Below are 19,083 nucleotides of genomic sequence, written 5' to 3' on the forward strand. Positions count from 1 at the left end.
TGACCACTCTTGGCCATTTTCAGCTTTTAATTGCTTTTTTTTTTTTGGCAGTACTAGGGTTGGAACTCAGGGCCTTTCGCTTCTAGGCAGGTGCTCTTACCAATTGAGCCACACCCTCAGGCAGAATTATTTTATTATTATTATTATTATTATTTTTAAAGTTTTAAGCTTAGAATTCCCAAGTGGCTTCTCACTGCACTTGAAACAGAATTCAAGCCCCTTCCATGGCTTAAAGTCTCATGTGCTCAGGCCTGTGACCTAGCTAACCACATCTCATACCACACTCCCTTCGATGTCCTCAAGCCAGTCACAGGATCTACATAAAGGCATCTTGTCACCCCCCTCTCATAGCCCCGTGTTCCCTTCTTTCCTTCTTGGCATTTGTCACGATCACAGTTTGCCAGTAATGCTCAACCTCCCCCTTTGGGGTCTGAGACACATAAGGGAACATAATCTGTGTGCGCCAGGCCACTTCCCTCCCAGAGGTCTTGTCTTCTGCACTTTGATGGAGTCTCAGACTCTGCTGGCGGACATGGATGATGCAATGGGAGAACAGAAGGTCCCCAGGAAACAGAAACAAGACTTGGAGACAGGGGTATGGAAACAATAGAGGAGGGGTCAGCGGACAGGCCCCTCACTCAGGAGAGGCTGCCATGCCCTGTGGGGCTGGGTCTTCAACTCAGTCCTGTGACTGATTACTTTTTAATCTGGAGACCTGCCAGAAATACAGGCTGCCCCGTTCCCAGATGAGGTGTTGCCGTTTTCTGAACATAGCAATATCCCTGGACCTGAGCTGGGACCTGCTGGGTGCTGGGATTGGTCTGAAGGGATCTGTTCCCATTCCAGCCCTGACACGTGAGGAACTGTGGCTCCAGAAAGACGCCCACAGCCTAATCTTGGGGTGCTGGGGAAATGCTCTATTTCAAGGCCTAGGGGAGTTAAGACTTTCCCACACCTGCTCTGGAGCCCTGGGGCCGGAGGAGACTACCCTTGACTATCCAGTGAGCCCATTGTCAACACAAAGACCCTTAAGTGAGGAAGAGAGAGGCAGAAGAGAAGGCAGGTGTGGGAAAGACCTGCCCAGCTCTTGCTGACTTTGAAGACTGAAGATGGGAGGGTCCCTAGCCAAGGGATGCAGGCAGCCTTTGTTTTTGTTTGTGGTACTGGGGTTTGAACTCAGGGCCTCGTTCTTGCTAGGCAAGTGCTCAACCACTTGAGGCATTCTGTCAGCCCGCAGGCAGCCTTTGGGCTGGAAAAAACAGATTGTCTGCTTGAGCCTCCAGAAGGAATGCATACCTGTTGGCTCAGTAATTTTAGATCTTCAAATCTGTAAAGAGACACATTTTCATTGTTTAAAGCCACCAAGTTTGGGGTAGCTCGTACCAGTACGAGCTTACTCTTCTCCTACCTCTCCACAGGGAGCACACTAGGCACAAGTCTCCCACCTCATCTGGGCACTGTGAGGCAAAACTTTCTCTGCTTTTCTGGGAAGCCTGGACCCCCTCCCCATGTCCACAGCAGCACTAGTCACAATAGTCAAAGGTGGAAATGATGCAAGGGTCCCTCACAGATGAACAGATAACCATGCACTGCCCACAAGGGAATATCATTCAGTTTTCACAAAGAAGGAAACTGACGCATGCTATGACATGGGTGAACCTTGAAAACATTAGCCTGAGTTAAGTAAGCCAGTCACAAAAGGACAACTATTGCAGGATTCCCCTTATACGAGGTTGTTAGAGACAGAAGTAGCACGGCCATTGCCAAGGGCTGGGAGAGGTGGGTCTGAGGAGATACTGGGTGGGTAAAGAGCCACTATTGCACACTGTGAGTTCTCTTAACAGTGCTGAACTGTATGATTAAAAACGGAGAAGAGCCAGTCACCGGTGACTCACCCCTGTAATCCTAGCTACTAGGGAGGCAGAGATAGGAGGATTGAGGTTCGAGTCCAGCCCAGGCCAATAGTTTGCAAGACCCTATCTCAAAAATACACAATACAAAAAAGAGCTTGCGGAGTGGCTCAAGGGGTAAGGTACCTGTCTAGCAAGCATGAGGCCCTGAGTTCAAACTACAGTACTGCCAAAAAATAATAAAAACGGTGAAGATAGCCAGGCATTGTGGTCCATACCTGTAATCCTAGGTATTTGAGAGGCTGAGATCAGGATGATCCTGGTTCAAGGCCAGCCTGGGAAAAACTTTTTGTTATGTGTATTTATTGTTTTTGGCAGTGGTCAGGGGGGATGGCCTCTTGCATGCTAGGCAAACACCCTCCCCTTAACCAATACCCAGCCCTGTCATGTATAGTTTACCACAATTTAGAACATAAAAATGAAAGAAGGCTGGAAAATGGTGACTAAAGATTTGTCACCAAGAAGAAAAATCTGCAGCCATTTTTTTTTTTTTGGTACCGGGGTTTGAACTCAGGGCCTACACCTTGAGCCACTCCACCAGCCCTTTTTGTGTCAGGCATTTTCGAGATAGTCTCTCTTGAACTATTTGCCCAGGCTGGCTTCGAATCACAGTCCTCTTGATCTCTGCCTCCCGAGGATTACAGGCATGAGCCACTGGCACCTGGCTAGCCATTTTCTTCTGTGTGGTAATATGTGTGATCTATCCACCAGGAAGGAACACACAAATTCATTTGCTCATTCATTTAATCAGTAAGTTCAGTGAGGGGTCTCTTCAGAATAATGGTGACAATTTATCACTTGCATTCCCAAGAAAGGAGGGATAGTACCAGGGACACTAAAGGGTTCTGTCCTCTGAGCAGTGGCCTGAGGAGCTCCCCCAGCCCCACCCACTGCGCCTGCTATTTCCCAGGAAGCCACAGAGCAAGGCAGACAAGTACTTTGATGCCAAAGAGGCTTTGGTTGGAAATCCAGGGGTGTCACTTCCTGGCTGTGTGACTTTGGACAAGTTACTTCACCTCTATGCTTCAGGCATGGCCAAATATCTCTTAGGGCTACAAAACTGCCCCAGTTGGGAACTGGTGAGAGCAGAAGAGCTAGCTGGGAAGGACAGGCTGGGAACTGGGCAGGGAGGAGGGGTCCAGGCTGGGTCCCACGAGCTCCCCTCCTCCCTCCTTTTTGGCCAGACTCCTCTCCTCTGTCTGTTCCTGAGGTTCAGGGGTCCTGGGGGCTGTGTCCATAGCCCTTTCCCACTTTCTTCACACTTCCCTGGGAGAAGAGCTGACTTTGCTCAGATCCTTCCAATCCCAGCAGAGCCCTGGACTCCTTGTCCTGCTGTGTCCTGGGACCCCTCTGCCTGGAGCCTGCCAGGCTCTGCAAATCCAAAGTGGCTTTAATTACCATTTCTCCTTCCCTGCCCCCAGAGTCCATATCCTGACACCCTGTGACACCTGGGAGTCTGCCCGTTTTCCCTCCTTCCCCTCTCTCTTCTACACTTGTCACTTTGGTCTCTTAAATGTTCCATCCTCCCCACTCCCAGAGCCAGCTTCCCTTGACACCACTGCAGCCTCCACCCCGGTCTTTCCCTCACCAGTCTCCCCCTCCTACTGCAGCCAGAGATCCTTCCAAACACCACTGCCCATGACACACTCACTCTTTCCCTTGCCCCAGAGGACTGCTCCCTCTCCTGCTGGGTCTCCTGTGTGAACCTGGCTCCCAGCGCCTCCAGTACCCAGACACCCACCTACCTCTCTTGCACAAGCTGTTCTGTTGGACTGGCTGCACCCTATGGGTCCTGTGGAAATCCCACTCATCCACAAAGCCCAGCTCCTGACCCAACTCTGGGAAGTCTTCCCCCTCCAGCCCCCCTGTCCTTGCCAAGGTTCTGCCTTCCTCTTGTCCCGGAAGGACATTTCAAAGCTGGAGGGTGAACCTGTGCCCACCCAGAAGCCCCGTTTGTGAGCCTGAGATGAAAATTTTCAGTCACACACCATTTTTTAGATGAGGGCAATAGCCATGCCCTGGGTGACTGGTGTCTTCACTGTCCTGGCCTCTCCTTCCTCACTGGCCTCCTACCTCACAGGTGGCCCTTTTTGGTCTACTTTGCCTGCCTTTGCTTCATGCTCACCTTCTCACCTCAAGTCCCAGCCCCTCCTACATCCCCTCTGGTGCTCTTATACCTTTGATCTCCCCTCCACTGCTGCCACCTGTGCCAAGCTACCGTTATCTCTCACCTCCATGCCTGAAACAGCTGCATCCTGCTTCTACTCGTGCCCTCTGTGGCCAGAGTTGACTGTGGGTGGGATCGTGTACCTCTTCTGCTCACTCAGAACTCCCCATGGCTCCCGACTCACTCAGAGTGAAAGTCAAAGTCCCACAAAATCCTACTCCTTACTTATCCATCTCTGTCCCCTTTTTTTTTTTGTGTGTGATGGGTTTTTTCCAGATAGGGTCTCATGAACTATTTGCCTGGGTTGGCTTTGAACCTCAATCCTCCTGATCTCTGTCTCCTGAGTAGCTAGGATCACAGGCGTGAGCCACCTGCATGCGGTTTCCCTGTCTCGTTTTAAAACTCCTCTCTTCCCATTGCCCTCCTTGACTCGGCCATTCTGCGTATTCTTACCACAGGGCCTTTGCACTAGCTGCTTCCTATGTGTGGAAGGTTCTTTCTCTAAAATTAAGAATGGTTCCTCCTCATCTCCTTCAATTCTTTACTTAAATTAATGTCTGCCTCTTAATGAGGCTTCTGGAACCACCCTATTGAAAATTGCAAACCACCTCCACTCTTCCTGTACTGGGCCTAGACTCCTCACCCTGTTCTACTTGTTTCTTTGCAATCATTACTTTTCAATGTATATAATTTAGTTCTTCATTATTTATTTATTTATTTATGCCTATCCCTCGTCTCACTAGAATGCCAGCTCCCAGGGCAGAGATACCCTCTCTCATCCATTGCCCCATCCCAGTTCTAATCCCATAGTAAGCAAGCGTCTTGCCAAGGTGGGCAAAGGAAGGGGCACTGGCTTGGGAGTCTGCCGCCCTGGTGGAATCAAGCCTTCTAAGCTTCTGTCGGTGTCATGCAGGAGTCACACGTCAAGGGCGCAATAAATGCCGGTTACCCCCTCCCCCATTCGGGAGAATATGATCCTAGTATTCTGATGAGACTTATACTTTTGCATACAGGATTTCATGTCACCCTCAACTAACCCCAGAGGCAAGCAGAGTCCCTTTTTGCCCAGGGAAGAAGCTGAAATCGTCCCCAGCGCAGGCGGTGGCTCAGGAGGGTCTTGGGCGGGGGTGGCACGGGGACTACATTTCCCAGGAGCGGTGCCCGTAACGCCGCTGCTGCCGCGTTTTTAAAGGGCCTTGCGTTAAAGCGGGGGGGTGAGGGTATGCGGTGTATCCGCAGGGAAACGGCGCGGTGCTGCGGCGGAGCCAGGTCGGGCCCCTCGCGCCCCACAGTGTCCGCGAGGCGAGGCGAGGCCAGGCGAGGCCACGCCAGTCTGGAGGGAGGAAGCCTTTCCTCATCTTGCCCCCCTCGGTCTCCGCCTCTGCACCCAACTCTTTCTAGCTCCCCAGAACAGGGGGAAGGGTGGTGAATCCCGCCGTCCGCGGGAGAAGGGGTCCACCGACTGGAAATCCCGCTTACCTGAGGAGACCTCTCCCCCAATTCTGGCTGCAGTTCGGGGAGAGACTTCACAGGTCTGGGATGGGTGGGGATGAGATGTGAGGGCAACAAAATGAAATGAAGGGGAGCTGAGTCACACAATACACCCCCCATACTCTCCTTCCAAGCCCTGCGATCTCCATGGCAAATGGGGGTGATGGGACGGTGATCACATTACCTACCTCCCAGGTGGGAGGCTTACAGGACCAAGAAACCGGGGAAGAGCACTTTGCAAACTGCAATTGCCCTGTGAGAATAAGAATTTTCAACAACCAAGCCATGGATTCATCCAGTCCTATTCTAAGGCACACACGGATGTGGGGCTGGAGTGACAAGTCTCTGGGGAAAGCAGGGTGGATGTAGGGGTGTGTGTTTTCCCCATCCAGATCTTGGTGGGAACCGGGAGAACTGTCTTTGGAAATGACCAAAACAAACATACCCGAGTGTTGTGTTTTCAAATCAGGAAAAAACTTTGGGGCAACTGACATCATCGAAATATGAAAGAACCTTGGCCTTTGAACTAAACCTGGCCCTCCATTGCTTCGCTGCCCTGCCTGTGACAGCGAGATAAGCCAGAGGAGAAGGCATCTGACACCAGGTCTTGGTTCTCTCCTCCCCCTCCCCCCATCATTTGGATTAATCCATCCCTTGGTGTATGGGGGGAAGGGAGGAGGACGACTCACTAATTTGCCCTGGCCTCAGAGACTCCCAGGTCCAGTAGGCGTCTTCCCGACACCTCCCCCAAGCACGATCTCCCCCCGCCAAACCCCCTCCCCCGCTCCTCTGCAGGACTGTGTCTGCAAACAGCTCCCGGGCCCTATCAGAGAGTCATCATTTTCATCAGCTACACCCCCCCACTCCCAGGGTATTGTCTAATTAAAGAGTGCCAGGCCTTTTTGCTAAGGGAATAAAGGAGGGTTTGTAGAGGAAGAGGACCCAGGACAGCAAGCATCCTAGCCCAGGGCTGCTGCCAAGCGGACCTGACACGCGAATAGGACATCGGCTGCAGACAAGGAGTCCTAGTGTCTTCAGGGTCCCTTCTGTTGTCCTCTGAGCCCCTAAAGCCCCTCCAAGCCTCCGGACTCCCTACAGATCTAGGCACTCCTACTCCAATTCGTCTATACCGGCCAGGCAGAACGGAAAAGATGTGTACATTTGAACAAAGACATTGCCTCTTCCCAAAATGGCGGTGGTCCCGGCCACGGCTCCCGGACAACCGCGCACTTCTCGAGTTTTAGTCACAACCTGAGGAACGTGACCCCCTTCTCGAGCTCCCCTCCAGCGCCCCGTTTCCCCAGGTCTCTAAAGCATCCAGGGCCTCGTCTCATCGTAGGGGCCCCAGGACCATCTCAGGTTAGAGCCTTTGGGGCAGCTCCTGCATTGCAGAACGCCGACCCCCACCCCGACTAAGGGGTCCTGGGAAGAGGGGGCCTGGACCCCCAGGCTGGGCATTCAGGGTGGGAGGCAGTGAGCTCTGCTTAGCACCCCCCAAAAAACCCAGGCTGAAGGAGACATATAAATGAACTGGTTAGGATAGATGGGAGATGTCGGGGGTCTTGGAGGAGCGCAGACCACCCTGGAGTCCCCTCCCCATCTCTCTGGGGACCCAGACAGTATTTGGGAGTTCGGCCTCAGGGGGGAACCTCGACACGGAGGTCGGGGGGCGCGCTAGGGGAGAGGCAACTCAGGAGGGGGAAGGGACAAAGTTTGAAAGTGCCCTTCCAACTCTTCTAGGGAAAGTTTTCTTGGGGGCCCCATGGGCAGAGACGGGTTAGGGGTGCGGGGGGGCCGGTGGCGGGGTGACCCCTGAGAAGTGACCGGACCCTGGGGGAGCGACCCCTCCCCCCTGTCCCGTTTCGGCCCGGCTGGGAGTCGCCCAGCTCGGGGCCGCGTGTGTTAGTTGGGGCCGCTTTTCAGCCGCGTCGCCGGGTTGGGGGGCCTCGCAGCGGGCCGAGAGCCCGGCCCCTGGTTGCCCCAGGGGGGAGCTTTGCTACAGGGGGTTTCCCACCCCGGGGCTCCCCGGCGCGGCAGAGCCAGCCCCCCGCAAAGGGGAAATGTGCCGGCACCCCAGCGGTCCTCGGCGCCGTTTGGGGCGCGTGGCGAGCGCTGGGGGCAGCGGCCCGGCCGGCGGGTGACCCAGCGGGGAAGCCCAGGGAGCTGGGCAGCGGCCCCGAGCGCCGGCGGGGTGCGGGAAGGCCCAGGCAGGGGGAAAAGGTCGGATTTGCTCGGCGGAAGAAACACAGATGGCGGCGGCGCGGCGCCATTCCGGGCCGGGAGCAGGCAGCCAGCAGCCCTGTCCTCACCGCGGTCCGCCCGCCGCCGCTAAATACCCGGATGCGCCGCCCGAGCGCCAGACGCGAAGCTGGGAAAAGGGAGGCAGAGGAGGCGGAGGCAGAGCCCGAGCCAGGCGCCGAGAGCCAGCGGCGGACCGGCGGCGCGAGCCCTCCTGCAACCCGCGCCGGGGCCCAGAGGCAGTGGCTCCTCGCCCGCACCCCGGCCTGGCCTGGTAGTCAGGGGCCCGAGAGCCGCCTCCGACGAGGGCTGGCCCTTTGGAAGGCGCCTTCAGCAGCAGGACCAGGCAGGCCACCATGACCGAGAACTCCACGTCCACTCCTGCGGCCAAGCCCAAGCGGGCCAAGGCCTCCAAGAAGTCCACAGACCACCCCAAGTATTCAGACATGATCGTGGCGGCCATCCAGGCGGAGAAGAACCGCGCGGGCTCCTCGCGCCAGTCCATCCAGAAGTACATCAAAAGCCACTACAAGGTGGGTGAGAACGCCGACTCCCAGATCAAGTTGTCCATCAAGCGCCTGGTGACCACCGGTGTCCTCAAGCAAACCAAAGGGGTGGGGGCCTCGGGCTCCTTCCGGCTGGCCAAGAGCGACGAACCCAAGAGGTCAGTGGCCTTCAAGAAGACCAAGAAGGAAGTCAAGAAGGTGGCCACTCCAAAGAAGGCAGCCAAACCCAAGAAGGCTGCCTCCAAAGCCCCAAGCAAGAAGCCCAAAGCCACCCCAGTCAAGAAGGCTAAGAAGAAGACGGCTGCCACGCCCAAGAAAGCCAAAAAACCCAAGGTTGTTAAAGCCAAGCCCGTCAAGGCATCTAAACCCAAGAAGGCCAAACCAGTGAAGCCCAAAGCCAAGTCCAGTGCCAAAAGGGCGGGCAAGAAGAAGTGACAATGAAACCTTTCCCCCCCCTCTTCTATTTTCTGTAAATACTTTTCTCCTTTCTTCTCTCTTGATCCTCATCTGCAGCCCTTTGCCCATCCTGGTCTGACTTTATAAGGGACAGATTTGGATTCCTCAGAAATCATGGAATAATTCCTTTTTCCCTAACCAGTTGTGCAAGGACAGCAGCCACCGATCTCATCTGCACAAGGATGAGGATGCACTTGGACTTCGTCTTCTCGATTTGCCATTCATTTTAGGGATTGGGATCTGGGTGGGCTCTGTTTTGTTGGGTGGCTTGTTTGCTGTGAAGGTAGATGGGGAGGAAATTGGGCAAGGCTGTACTTTCTGCTGACTGAGGGGCCCAGGAGCTAAGGATGGGAGGATCTTTAGGGCTTTCTTTAAGTTGGGCACCCATGGAATTTCAGAGCCCTTCTTGGTGGGTGAGCAGTGGGGGTCTAGGCCTTCCTTCTCACTCTGTTGTTTGCCCTTTGGCCCACTGTTGTTTTAGGGAGGGTTGGGGATCTGAGTGACAGCTGGATGGAGAAGCTGTAGCTTCTCCCAGTCAGTGGGAACTAGCCATTGGGGGGTGGGGAGGATCTTTGTGGTTTGGGCAGTCTCTTTATTAAATGGGAGTGGAAATTTTAGGGGAAGGGTGAGGAGTCAGCGAAGTGCCTCAGTGTACCCTTTTAAACTTGGGTTTTTCCACACAATTGACAGATTGTGTCCAGGAGGACTTTTTCTTTCTCCTTGTTTTTTTTTTGTGCCTCCTGTTTTAAGATGCGGCTTTGCTTGGTTTGATCTGGTGCGGCTTCAGTCCCACACCAGCCTCTTAAAAGCCTCTCACCTCTTTACTTGTGAGTCTTTCTAGGGGGTGTTGCAGTAAGACTCGCTGCAGTTGCTCTGGGTTTGCTAAGTAGCGTAGAGAGCTAGGTCTGATGCATGCGTGTGTATATGTATATATGCCTATCTAGGGCTAGTCCTTATGCCTCGCCAGGAGCTGGGAGAAAAAAAATGTACAGTTGTCTTTCTCTTATTTTTAATAGGAAAATCGCGCACTTGCGCCCCCTCCCCCTTTTAAACAAGTGTTATTTGTGCCGGGAAAATTTTGCTGTCTTTGTAATTTTAAAACTTTAAAATAAAATTGAAAATGGAAAAAAACCTGAGCGGTGTGTTTTTCCTCACTTTAAGACCCGAGGAGAGTGCGGAGCAGTTGGGCAGACAGACAGTGGGGGACATCTGGGGCCAGGTTCGCACCTGAGAATGGAGGAAATCCTTAGGGTGCAGAACGAGACTCTCAAAGCTCCTGCCTTTGGTGTCCAGAGGGCACCCCCTTTTCCTTCCAAAAGGTGTGTGTGTGTAGGAGGTGCTGGGAATGAGATGGGGAGGGCCCTGACGCGACTTCCCCCGCCCCCTCGTCTTCCCCGGCACGCACCTCTCCAGTCTCGATTTACAAATCTCTTTCGTCCTTGGCGGATAGCGCCAGGCCCCGCCCGCCGGGCCCCGGCCCTCCTGCCCCACCCCTTTAAGTGAGCTCCTCTCACCCTGATTGGCTGCCGGGGCCCGGCCCTCGCCACGTGACGGGCCGCGGTGTGGCGCACGCTGCACCCGCCTTGCAGGCGAACTCCGGCGAGTGGGCGCGATGTGGGCTGGCGGCATCTGGCGCGCTGCGCTCTCCCAGGCCCCCCACGGCCGCCGCGCGCAGTCAGCGCTGGCTCAGCTGCGCGGCGTCCTGGAGGAGGAGCTGGAAGGGATCCGCGGGGCTGGCACCTGGAAGAGTGAACGGGTCATCACGTCCAGGCAGGGGCCGTACATCCATGTGGAAGGCGTCTCCGGAGGTAACTTCCGCTCCTGGGAGCCGTCCAGCTGGCTTGCACAGTACTGAGGGCCCTGGAATGGGGGGTGGGACGGCACCTGTTGGGTATGCTTCGCATATCTGCGGCACGTTATGGCGTCCCAGTGTTTACCTGGTTAAACACGTCTCGACGCTGGGGGGGTGGTTTACCCATGAGCTCCTTTTCTGCACCGAAGGCAGGGCTGGATAGAGACGCAGCCTTTTGAGAACGTGAGAGAAACCCAGATGCTCACTCCACCCCCACCCCACTGCTGTACCGCCTCAAGGAAGGGTGGAAGGAAGACGGCAAGCAAGAAAACTCTTTTTGGTGGAACTAGGATTGGAATACACTGCCCCGGGCTTGCTAGGCTGGCGCTCCACTGCCCGAGGCACGCCCCCAACCCAGAAAATCTTTTTTTGTTGTTGTAGTGAGACTAGAGGAGTTTGAACTCAGGGCTTCTCACTTGCAAAGCAGGCGCTCTACCGCTTGAACCACACCTCCAGCCCACTTTGCTCTGATTATTCAGGATTGGTGGTGGTGGTGGGGGGGTCTTGCGAACTGTTTCCCCAGGCTGGGCTCGAACTTTGATCTTCCCTATCTCAGCCTCCCAGGTAGCTAGGATTACAGACTTGAGCCCTTATTTCTTGAGCGACTGCTTTGTGAAGGTCTCTGCTAATTGCAGCACTTAGACTACTGCTAACCTGTAAACGTGGGAGTCACTAATCCCATTCATAAATAAAAAAGCTGAAACGCAGCTGATTTGTCCAAAAACCTCCAGCTAGGGGCAGGCTAACTCCAGTATGTGGGATATTCGAGCTAGAGGGTAGCTAACTGACCAGAGAGGCCAACCTCCCGATCTGAATCAAAGCTAGCAAGCATTTTAGGTCTGCAGAAGTTCCGAGATGCCATGCGTTGACTCTACCAGGTCTCCCTTGTTCTAATCTGTCGTCACTGCCTATCCTGTTTGTGCCTGACTCCGGGTAGGTGCTGCTTATCAACAGACTTCCAGAGCTGCCATCTGCCCAGGAAAGAGTCTTGGTGCGAATGTAGAGTTTGGAAAATGGAGGTCTCAGGAAATCCCTGCCTTCCCCATGGGAAACATAGAGCAGGCCTGTGCTCCTAACTGAAAGGAGAGGGACAAATGATTTTCAGAGACAAAACGTCTGTCTCCCATCCAGGCACTTTGGGACAAAACCCTCAGCAAGACTAAACAGTTTTCAGATATAAGTAAAGGCCCAAATGAGCACAGAGTTACGTAATCAAAAGGTGGGACATTTGGTGTCCCAAGTTCTCATCCTGTTTTTGCCCATCCCAGGCTTTGAACCTTCCCCTCTTTCAGACCTTGGCTTCCTCTTCAGGTCAGCTGGGTTCACGTTGGGCTTTAGGATTTGGGACTGAGGTCTCCAAGGCACCCCCTTTGGGGGTGCAGTTCTCTATGGGCCGTAACTGTGTCACCCGCAAGAAAAGCAAGGCCGAGAGGAGGAGTTAGTGGCCTCCAGGACAAGAGAAGCCTGTGGGGAAGGGCTGGGTTCCCCCTTGGGTGGAATGTGATTCAAGACCAGGCTTTAAACTCTTCATCTTTCAAGATGCAGCACAAAGAGTGAATACTTTCCTGACCCTCCCTGTTGTAGCTCTGGATTCACAGCCTCTTGGGGCCGCATCCTGGCCTCAGCCCCAGAATGGATCATCTGGGAGACTGTTGCCTCCTTGGGTGAATCCAGGTCTCTTCCTCTTTGGCCCATTTCCCCAGAGCCTGGCTGTCCTTTGAAGATCCTTTCTTGCCTGTTCATCTCTTCTCTTCCACCTCAGGAATCCTCAACTTCTGTGCTAACAACTACTTGGGCCTGAGCAGTCACCCCGAGGTGATCCAGGCAGGTGTCCAAGCTCTGGAGGAGTTTGGAGCTGGCCTTAGCTCTACCCGCTTCATCTGTGGGACCCAGGTAAATAGTTGGTGTTGGGGGTGGGGTGGCTCCAGATGTCTGCTTCTCACAGTCAGTGTGGCTGGTTTAGCCAGCTCAGCTAATCCCAGGGCTCTGAGCCCACTGTGAGCCCCAGAGCTGCAGGATAGCAAGACTGGGAGCAGGCCTCTACTTGTTGAGAAGCCTTGGACGAGGAACTTCACCTCTGAGCATCCATTTCTCACACCTGTCCTGTAGCAGGAGCAGAGAAGAGGGTTCTGGAGCTACTCTGCCTGAGCTCTACTCCCAGGGCTGCCATTTATTGGCTTTGTCACTGTAGGCAAGTGCTGTAACCTCCCTGAGTCTCAATCCTTCCTTGGTAAAATGGGAACAATAATACTTAATGGAATCGTTACAAATTAAAAGGTTAAGTTAGTTCATGTAAAAATGCTTAGAACAGTACGTACCCCATAGTAGCACTTAAAAAATGTTGGCTAAAAAAAAAAAAATTTAAAAAAATAACAGAACAACATGCACCATGAAAAAAAAATGTTGGCTATATGTCAATGTTACAAAATTCATATAAGCACAAAACTTACATAGTGCTTACAATGTGCATGCACTTTTTAAAGAGCATCGTATTAACTCACTAGTTCTTACAGCAGTCCCAAGTGATAGGTGCTGTTCTTATCCCTGTTATCGCATGAGGACACTGAGACCCAGAGAGGTTGATCACTTGTACGAAAGCACACAGCTAAGGGCTGGGGGTGTAGCTCAGTGGTAGAGCACTTGGCTAGCATGTACAAGGCCCTGAGTTCCATCCCAGGGCTGGGATGGGGAGGTGGGGGGCACGTACATAAAGCTTAGCATCAAAAGTGCACACAGTTTATCATGGTGGGATTTGAACCCAGGTGGCCAGGCTCAAGAGTCCATGCTTCTAACTGCTTGTCGTTATCATCACCTGTCGTCTCTGAAAGGTGAGGGGGAAATGAACCTCAGAAGCAGAACTCCTGTCTCCAGTCCAGGTACTTTTGGACAAAACCCTCAGCCAGAATAAACAGTTTTCAAATCTAAGAAGCAGAGGCCCAAATGAGTGCAGAGTTCTTTTTTTGCCATGGAGCAACCAAAAAGGCTCTCCGTCTGATAGTAGAAAGACACCTCTTCCTTCCCCTTCAGCACCTGTAACTCCACAGACCTCCATTGCAAAACAAAGATCCACTCAGGAAGGGAACCCTACCAAGCATGGAGCTCATCCGAGGGACATCTGCTGATTCCCACGGCTCTAGGGTAACCCGCACGGCAGAAGGAAGGGTGCAGCAACAGCTGCCGGCCTTCTGATCTTGGCCTGCTTGTGGCTCTCTAAGTCTCCTTCCTCCAGGACCTGTCCACCTTGGCCCCCAGGCATTAACACCTACCTGTTTCACTTTCTTTAGAGCATCCACAAGGATCTAGAAGCCAAGATAGCCCGCTTCCACCAGAGGGAAGAGGCCATCCTGTATCCCAGCTGTTTTGATGCCAATGCTGGCCTCTTTGAGGTGTGTGGAGGCTGTGATGCCTAGGGGGTAGGCAGTCAGGAGAACCTGGCAGGATGCCAGTGCCACACCGACAGGTTCTAGTGCCCTTTCTTATGGAGTCACGGTTGGACCAAGTAGGTGTTCTAGGAGGAAGGTTAGGGGTGTCAGGGGCCTGGTACTCAAATATTTTCACCTGCTGGTGGAGTGGTTCAAGAGGTAGAGTGCTTACCTAGCAAGTGTGAGGCCCTGAGTTCAAATCCCAGTACCACCACCACCAAAAAAAAAACCAAAAATAATTGTTATTATATGTTTTCACTGTCATTGGAGTAGAGCACAGGGGACCCAGATGGACATAGAGGATGCCTTACTTCTCTGCCCAGGCTGGAATGAGATGCTGACTCAGGGGGAATCTTGGGGAAGGAGAGCCCCAGGAAGTTCTCCCTCCCTCCAGGCTCTGCTGACTCCCGTGGACGCAGTCCTGTCAGACGAGCTGAACCATGCCTCCATCATTGACGGTATCCGGCTGTGCAAGGCCCACAAGTATCGCTACCGCCACCTGGACATGGCCGACCTAGAAGCCAAGCTGCAGGAGGCCCAGGTGAGTGGAGGCACCGGGGCGCAAGGCCTTGGCTCACCCTCAGTCTTCCCTGGTGAAGGAAACAAGGCTTGGAAAGACTCCCTCACTCATAAAACAGCCTGAAGCTTTGAAACAGCTGAGATCTGACCCCAAGCCTCTCAGGTTAGGGCTTGCTCCATTGTGCTATGCTACCTTCTGGTGGCAGGTCCTGGGCATAAGGGTGAGTGGATGTGTGGCTAGGACCTGGTCTCAATCCTGCCTGTCCTCCAGAACCTGACCCGGGATGGGGTGGCCTGATACCCTTCTCAGTGCCCAGGGCTAAGTGTGTCTCCAGACTGCTCAGGAAGAGATGGGTGAGCCCCAGAGGTCTAGGCGAGGAAGATGATGTTCCAGCCTGAAGGCAGTAGTACCTCTGTGTCCACCTCCCCGAGCCCCCAGCAACCCAAAAAGGCAGTAGTTTTGTCAGTCCTGTGATACCACCTGAACCTGCTCATGCTACCTTGCAGAAGCATCGGCTGCGCCTGGTGGCCACCGATGGAGCCTTTTCCATGGATGGTGACATTGCACCCCTGCAGGAGATCTGCCACCTCGCCTCTCGATATGGTGCCCTGGTCTTTGTGGATGAGTGCCATGCCACTGGCTTCCTGGGACCCACAGGACGGTGGGCACACATAGCACCTGAAGCTTGAGTGGGCTCCTAAGTGTGGGTGGGAAACCAGGGGTCCAGTGTCCCGGCCTGACCTGTGACCCCTGGCACTCAAGCCAGTGGCAGCAGCAGCTGGTTCCTTTGCAGGGGCACTGATGAGTTGCTAGGTGTGATGGACAAGGTCACCATCATCAACTCCACACTGGGGAAGGCACTGGGTGGAGCGTCAGGTACCTATATGATCCTTTCCCTGGTGCCCTTTTATCCACATGCAGGACCCTGGGAGGGTGTCAGGAAGGGAAGGTGGGGAGGGCAGCATGGACAGTATTTGGAGAGAGTCATGGTATGCTCCCGCCCCTAATCAACGGCCACTTCTTTCCTTGTTCTCAGGTGGCTACACCACAGGGCCTGGGCTCCTGGTGTCCCTGTTGCGGCAGCGTGCACGGCCCTACCTCTTCTCCAACAGCCTGCCCCCTGCTGTTGCTGGCTGTGCCTCCAAGGCCCTTGATCTGCTCATGGAGAGCAGCACCATCGTCCAGTCCATGGCTGCCAAGACACGTCGGTGCGGTTCCCAGCAGGGATGGGGCAGCCAGGGGCAATGCGTGGCATAGCCAGGGCCTGCCTACCCGAGACCATGGGTAGCTCCACACCTACAAGTTCTGTCTCCAGTTGCCCACCTCCCTTTTCCCTGTGTCTCCTTCAATCTCCTGTGTCCTCATCTTGTCAGTCCTACCTTTCCACAGCTTTTCATTCTGCTTATCCTATGCCTGGCACCCTGTCAGCCTCTGAGAGTCTTTACTGGTTCTGCTTGCAGACTTGGGCACTGATCCTGGACCATGTACCCATCAGGAGTGGGTAGGAATGCTCATGATCCTTGGCTATCTGTGACACTCATCTGTGTCCACAGGTTTCGCAGTAAGATGGAGGCTGCTGGCTTCACCATCTCGGGAGCTGATCACCCCATCTGCCCTGTGATGCTGGGTGATGCTCGACTGGCCTCTTGCATGGCAGATGACATGCTAAAGAGAGGTAAGGGGGCCAGTGGGGTCCAAAGAGAAAGAGAAGAGGGAAACCTGTAGACTGTGGATACTCCCTCTCCACCCAGTACCATCTCTTAGATCAACCCAAACTTGACAACCCCACGCCATGGGGCAGCCCCATGTCTAAGACTGTGGGCAGCAACTGTGCCCTCTGGTGCTGTGTATTGTACCCCCAAAGCCATCAGGCTCTGGTATGCCCTTGTTGTCTACGTTTCCAGGTATCTTTGTCATCGGATTCAGCTACCCTGTGGTCCCCAAAGGCAAGGCCCGGATCCGGGTACAGATCTCAGCTGTGCACAGTGAGGAGGACATTGACCGCTGCGTGGAGGCTTTCGTAGAGGTGGGGCGGCTACACGGAGCATTGCCCTGAGCTCTGGGTGGAGACAAGTACCCCAAATCTCCTGGCTGCCACAGAACAGGAGGCTCTAAGCCCTGGCTCATAGTCCGAGGGCCGGGCTCAGAGGCCTGTGCTTGTGGCCATGAGCGTGTAAAAAAAGTGTGAAAATTGGCTGAGATTTTGGTCTGCTTTATTCTCACCAAGCAGGCCCAGTTCTGTGTCTGGTTGAAGAATCAGGCAGGAGCTGGGGCTCTGCAGGCAGGCTCCTGCGAGAGCTGACCTCCTCCTCAAAATTAAGATGGGACCCGGCAGCCTGGAGCTAGTCAGAGGCCACCCTTTGACTTAGCCAGATCTGTGCTGCTGTGAAGGGCAGCTGAGAACCAGTGGACCCTTTCCCATACCTCCCCCATGCTATTCTTCAGCCTCCAAATCTAGCCTTGGTGAGTGCCTCATCCTCTGGTTGCCATGCCAAGGATGCCTTACAGCTGCTAAATGCAGGCGTGGTGCTCAGACCCCCGTTTGGGAGGAGAGGCAGGGGATGCAGGTTCCAAAGGAAAGAATGTGGATCACCACAGGAGGGGTCCCTGACAGTCTAAAACCCTGTGTTCTAGCCCACTTTGTCCCTGACTCCTTGTCCTTGGACAAGCCCCATTACCTGTGTTCCCCAACCCCTCGACCCCCCCTCAATTAGAGAGGCTGTTAACATCCAGGCCCTTCCCTCGCACCTTCAAGGCGTATGGTTTGAAGAATAGCCGCCAGGGGGCGCAGGGGGCGCAGTGAAGGTGGCAGTCTCTGCCACCGTCTGCCCTGCCCCGCTCCTGACTGGGGGCCTTGGACCGCAGCTGTTTGGGCGGCTTGCGGACAAGACCCGAGCGTCGATTTGCTGCTGCCAAGGCCCCATCCTCCCTAGTCCTCCCGAAACGGCTCGATGCTCCGCTATTGGAGGTGCCAGCCTCCTTCCCACGTCGCTGCTCCCGGGTCTGCTGCAGGCGCTCCTGAGGGAGGTCGGTTGCCAGCGCTTCCCGGCTTTGTGTGGATGGGCGGGGAGTGAGTTCTGAGTAGCGCAGCTCCAATCTCAGCGTGCTGTGGCCTAGGGAAGCTTGTAGTTTGCTTGGAGCGGAGCTGTGGATGAAATGGCCCGTTTATCACTAAGGACAAGAAACCTCCAGTCCACCTCTGTGCCCGGACATCCTGGGATGGACCATCGGGGCGAGCTCCAGCCCAATCCTGCAGGTACTAGCAATCCTAGCCTGCGATCCGGAGGAGCTTGAGGCTTGGGCCCAGGAACTCTTGGTACCGAAGGGCATGCGGGGCAGGCGGCAGCTGTGGCCACATTAGTGGCAGGAACACTTGCGGGCTGCCACCACCGGGTAGAGCACCTGGCGCCAGGCGCACTGCTGCAGAGGTTGTGCATGGCCTGGCGGCAGCCCGGGACTCAACCAGCAGTGCCAGGCCGGCAGCTTGATGTGCGCGCTGTGCACAGGCCGGCAGGTCATGCCTGATGGCCAAGAGCAGCCGCAGCGTGATGTGTCGCAGTCAGTGCGGCGTACCCGGCGGGGCCAGAACACCGGGCCCAGGTCCACCCAGACGGAAGTGAGGCCCCACCAGCCAGCGGCGCAGAACGCACGCGGCCTCCTGCAGTTCCCAGGCGTCGCCGTTGGCGTTGCGCTGCCTGGCAGGCAGTGCGGGCTGGCTGCGGTAGCGCTGCTTGCTGTCGGCCAGCTCGCGGCTCAGCACGGCCAAATTCCCTGGCCCGGTCCGGCTCCTCCGCAGCCATCCAGAAGGGGTCGTAGGAGGCGCCCAGCAGGCGCAGTAGGCGTTCCGGACGCACGTGTTTGGGCTTGGGCACATAGAGGCTTCGCAGGGCCCGAGGGTCGGTTGAGGATCAGCCGAAAGTCTGCGTGCTCCGAAGCCCAGAGCTCTGGCGCGCTGTCCACATCCTCTGAGTCAGCCTTCGGGTTCAAGGTTGTGCAGCCAGGAGCAGCAGCAAGAGCGAGGGGAGGAGGTGGCAGCCGGGACATATTGGGGTTCGGACTGTGACGACACGCCGGACCTGCTGCCCCGCAGCCTGGCTTTCAGTGGCCGCCTCTCCACCACCGCTATCATATCAGCTCAGCCTTGCCACTGCCAGCTCTTTGTCCTAATACTGCACAACCCCAGTAGGAGGGGCGGGGTGTCATAGATCTAGGGGTTTTCCAGCCTAGTGTGGATTCAGGCAAGTACCTGTGTGTGTGTGTGTCTGTCTGTCTCCAAGCATCTGGGAATCTAGCTGCATTGCTGCCCATGATCATAAAAATGCCACTACACAGAGTCTAAAATCCTACGAGTTCAGGGGTCATAAGATCCTACAATTCTAATTCCTCCATTCGGTTCTGCTGGTTCTGAATTCAGGTTTGCAGAATCTAGAACTGATTCCTAACATCCTAAATTCAGTAAGTCTTTTCCAGCGATTCGGGAATTCTACTGGGGGTGGGGGGATTGACACCTAGCTTTAGAGA

The 19,083-nt window shown here is 54.8% G+C and overlaps 2 protein-coding genes across 2 annotated transcripts; both read left to right on the top strand.

Moving 5' to 3' along the window:
• Positions 1 to 7,910: 7,910 nt before the first annotated feature.
• On the top strand, positions 7,911 to 9,912 carry H1-0 (H1.0 linker histone). The gene has a single exon (XM_020173250.2). The coding sequence runs from the start codon at positions 8,163 to 8,165 to the stop codon at positions 8,745 to 8,747; it is 585 nt and encodes a 194-aa protein (XP_020028839.1). The 5' UTR covers positions 7,911 to 8,162; the 3' UTR covers positions 8,748 to 9,912.
• A 416-nt stretch (positions 9,913 to 10,328) lies between these two features.
• Positions 10,329 to 16,756, top strand: Gcat (glycine C-acetyltransferase). Its single transcript, XM_020173263.2, has 9 exons — positions 10,329 to 10,576; positions 12,383 to 12,513; positions 13,905 to 14,006; positions 14,437 to 14,583; positions 15,069 to 15,223; positions 15,356 to 15,438; positions 15,599 to 15,770; positions 16,116 to 16,237; positions 16,467 to 16,756. The coding sequence occupies exons 1-9, from the start codon at positions 10,381 to 10,383 to the stop codon at positions 16,616 to 16,618; spliced, it is 1,260 nt and encodes a 419-aa protein (XP_020028852.1). The 5' UTR covers positions 10,329 to 10,380; the 3' UTR covers positions 16,619 to 16,756.
• The last annotated feature ends 2,327 nt before the right edge of the window (positions 16,757 to 19,083 follow it).

Source organism: Castor canadensis, chromosome 8 (assembly GCF_047511655.1).
Source record: "Castor canadensis chromosome 8, mCasCan1.hap1v2, whole genome shotgun sequence".
Classification (NCBI taxonomy): Eukaryota; Metazoa; Chordata; class Mammalia; order Rodentia; family Castoridae; genus Castor; species Castor canadensis.

What these genes read in the sequence shown, in the direction of transcription:
- H1-0 (XM_020173250.2), top strand. Translation starts at nt 8,163, where the DNA reads ATGACCGAGAACTCCACGTCCACTCCTGCGGCCAAGCCCAAGCGGGCC.
- Gcat (XM_020173263.2), top strand. Translation starts at nt 10,381, where the DNA reads ATGTGGGCTGGCGGCATCTGGCGCGCTGCGCTCTCCCAGGCCCCCCAC. An exon ending in TGTGGAAGGCGTCTCCGGAG is followed by an intron (nt 10,577 to 12,382) that starts GTAACTTCCGCT and finishes CTTCCACCTCAG; the next exon opens with GAATCCTCAACTTCTGTGCT. An exon ending in ATGGCTGCCAAGACACGTCG is followed by an intron (nt 15,771 to 16,115) that starts GTGCGGTTCCCA and finishes CTGTGTCCACAG; the next exon opens with GTTTCGCAGTAAGATGGAGG.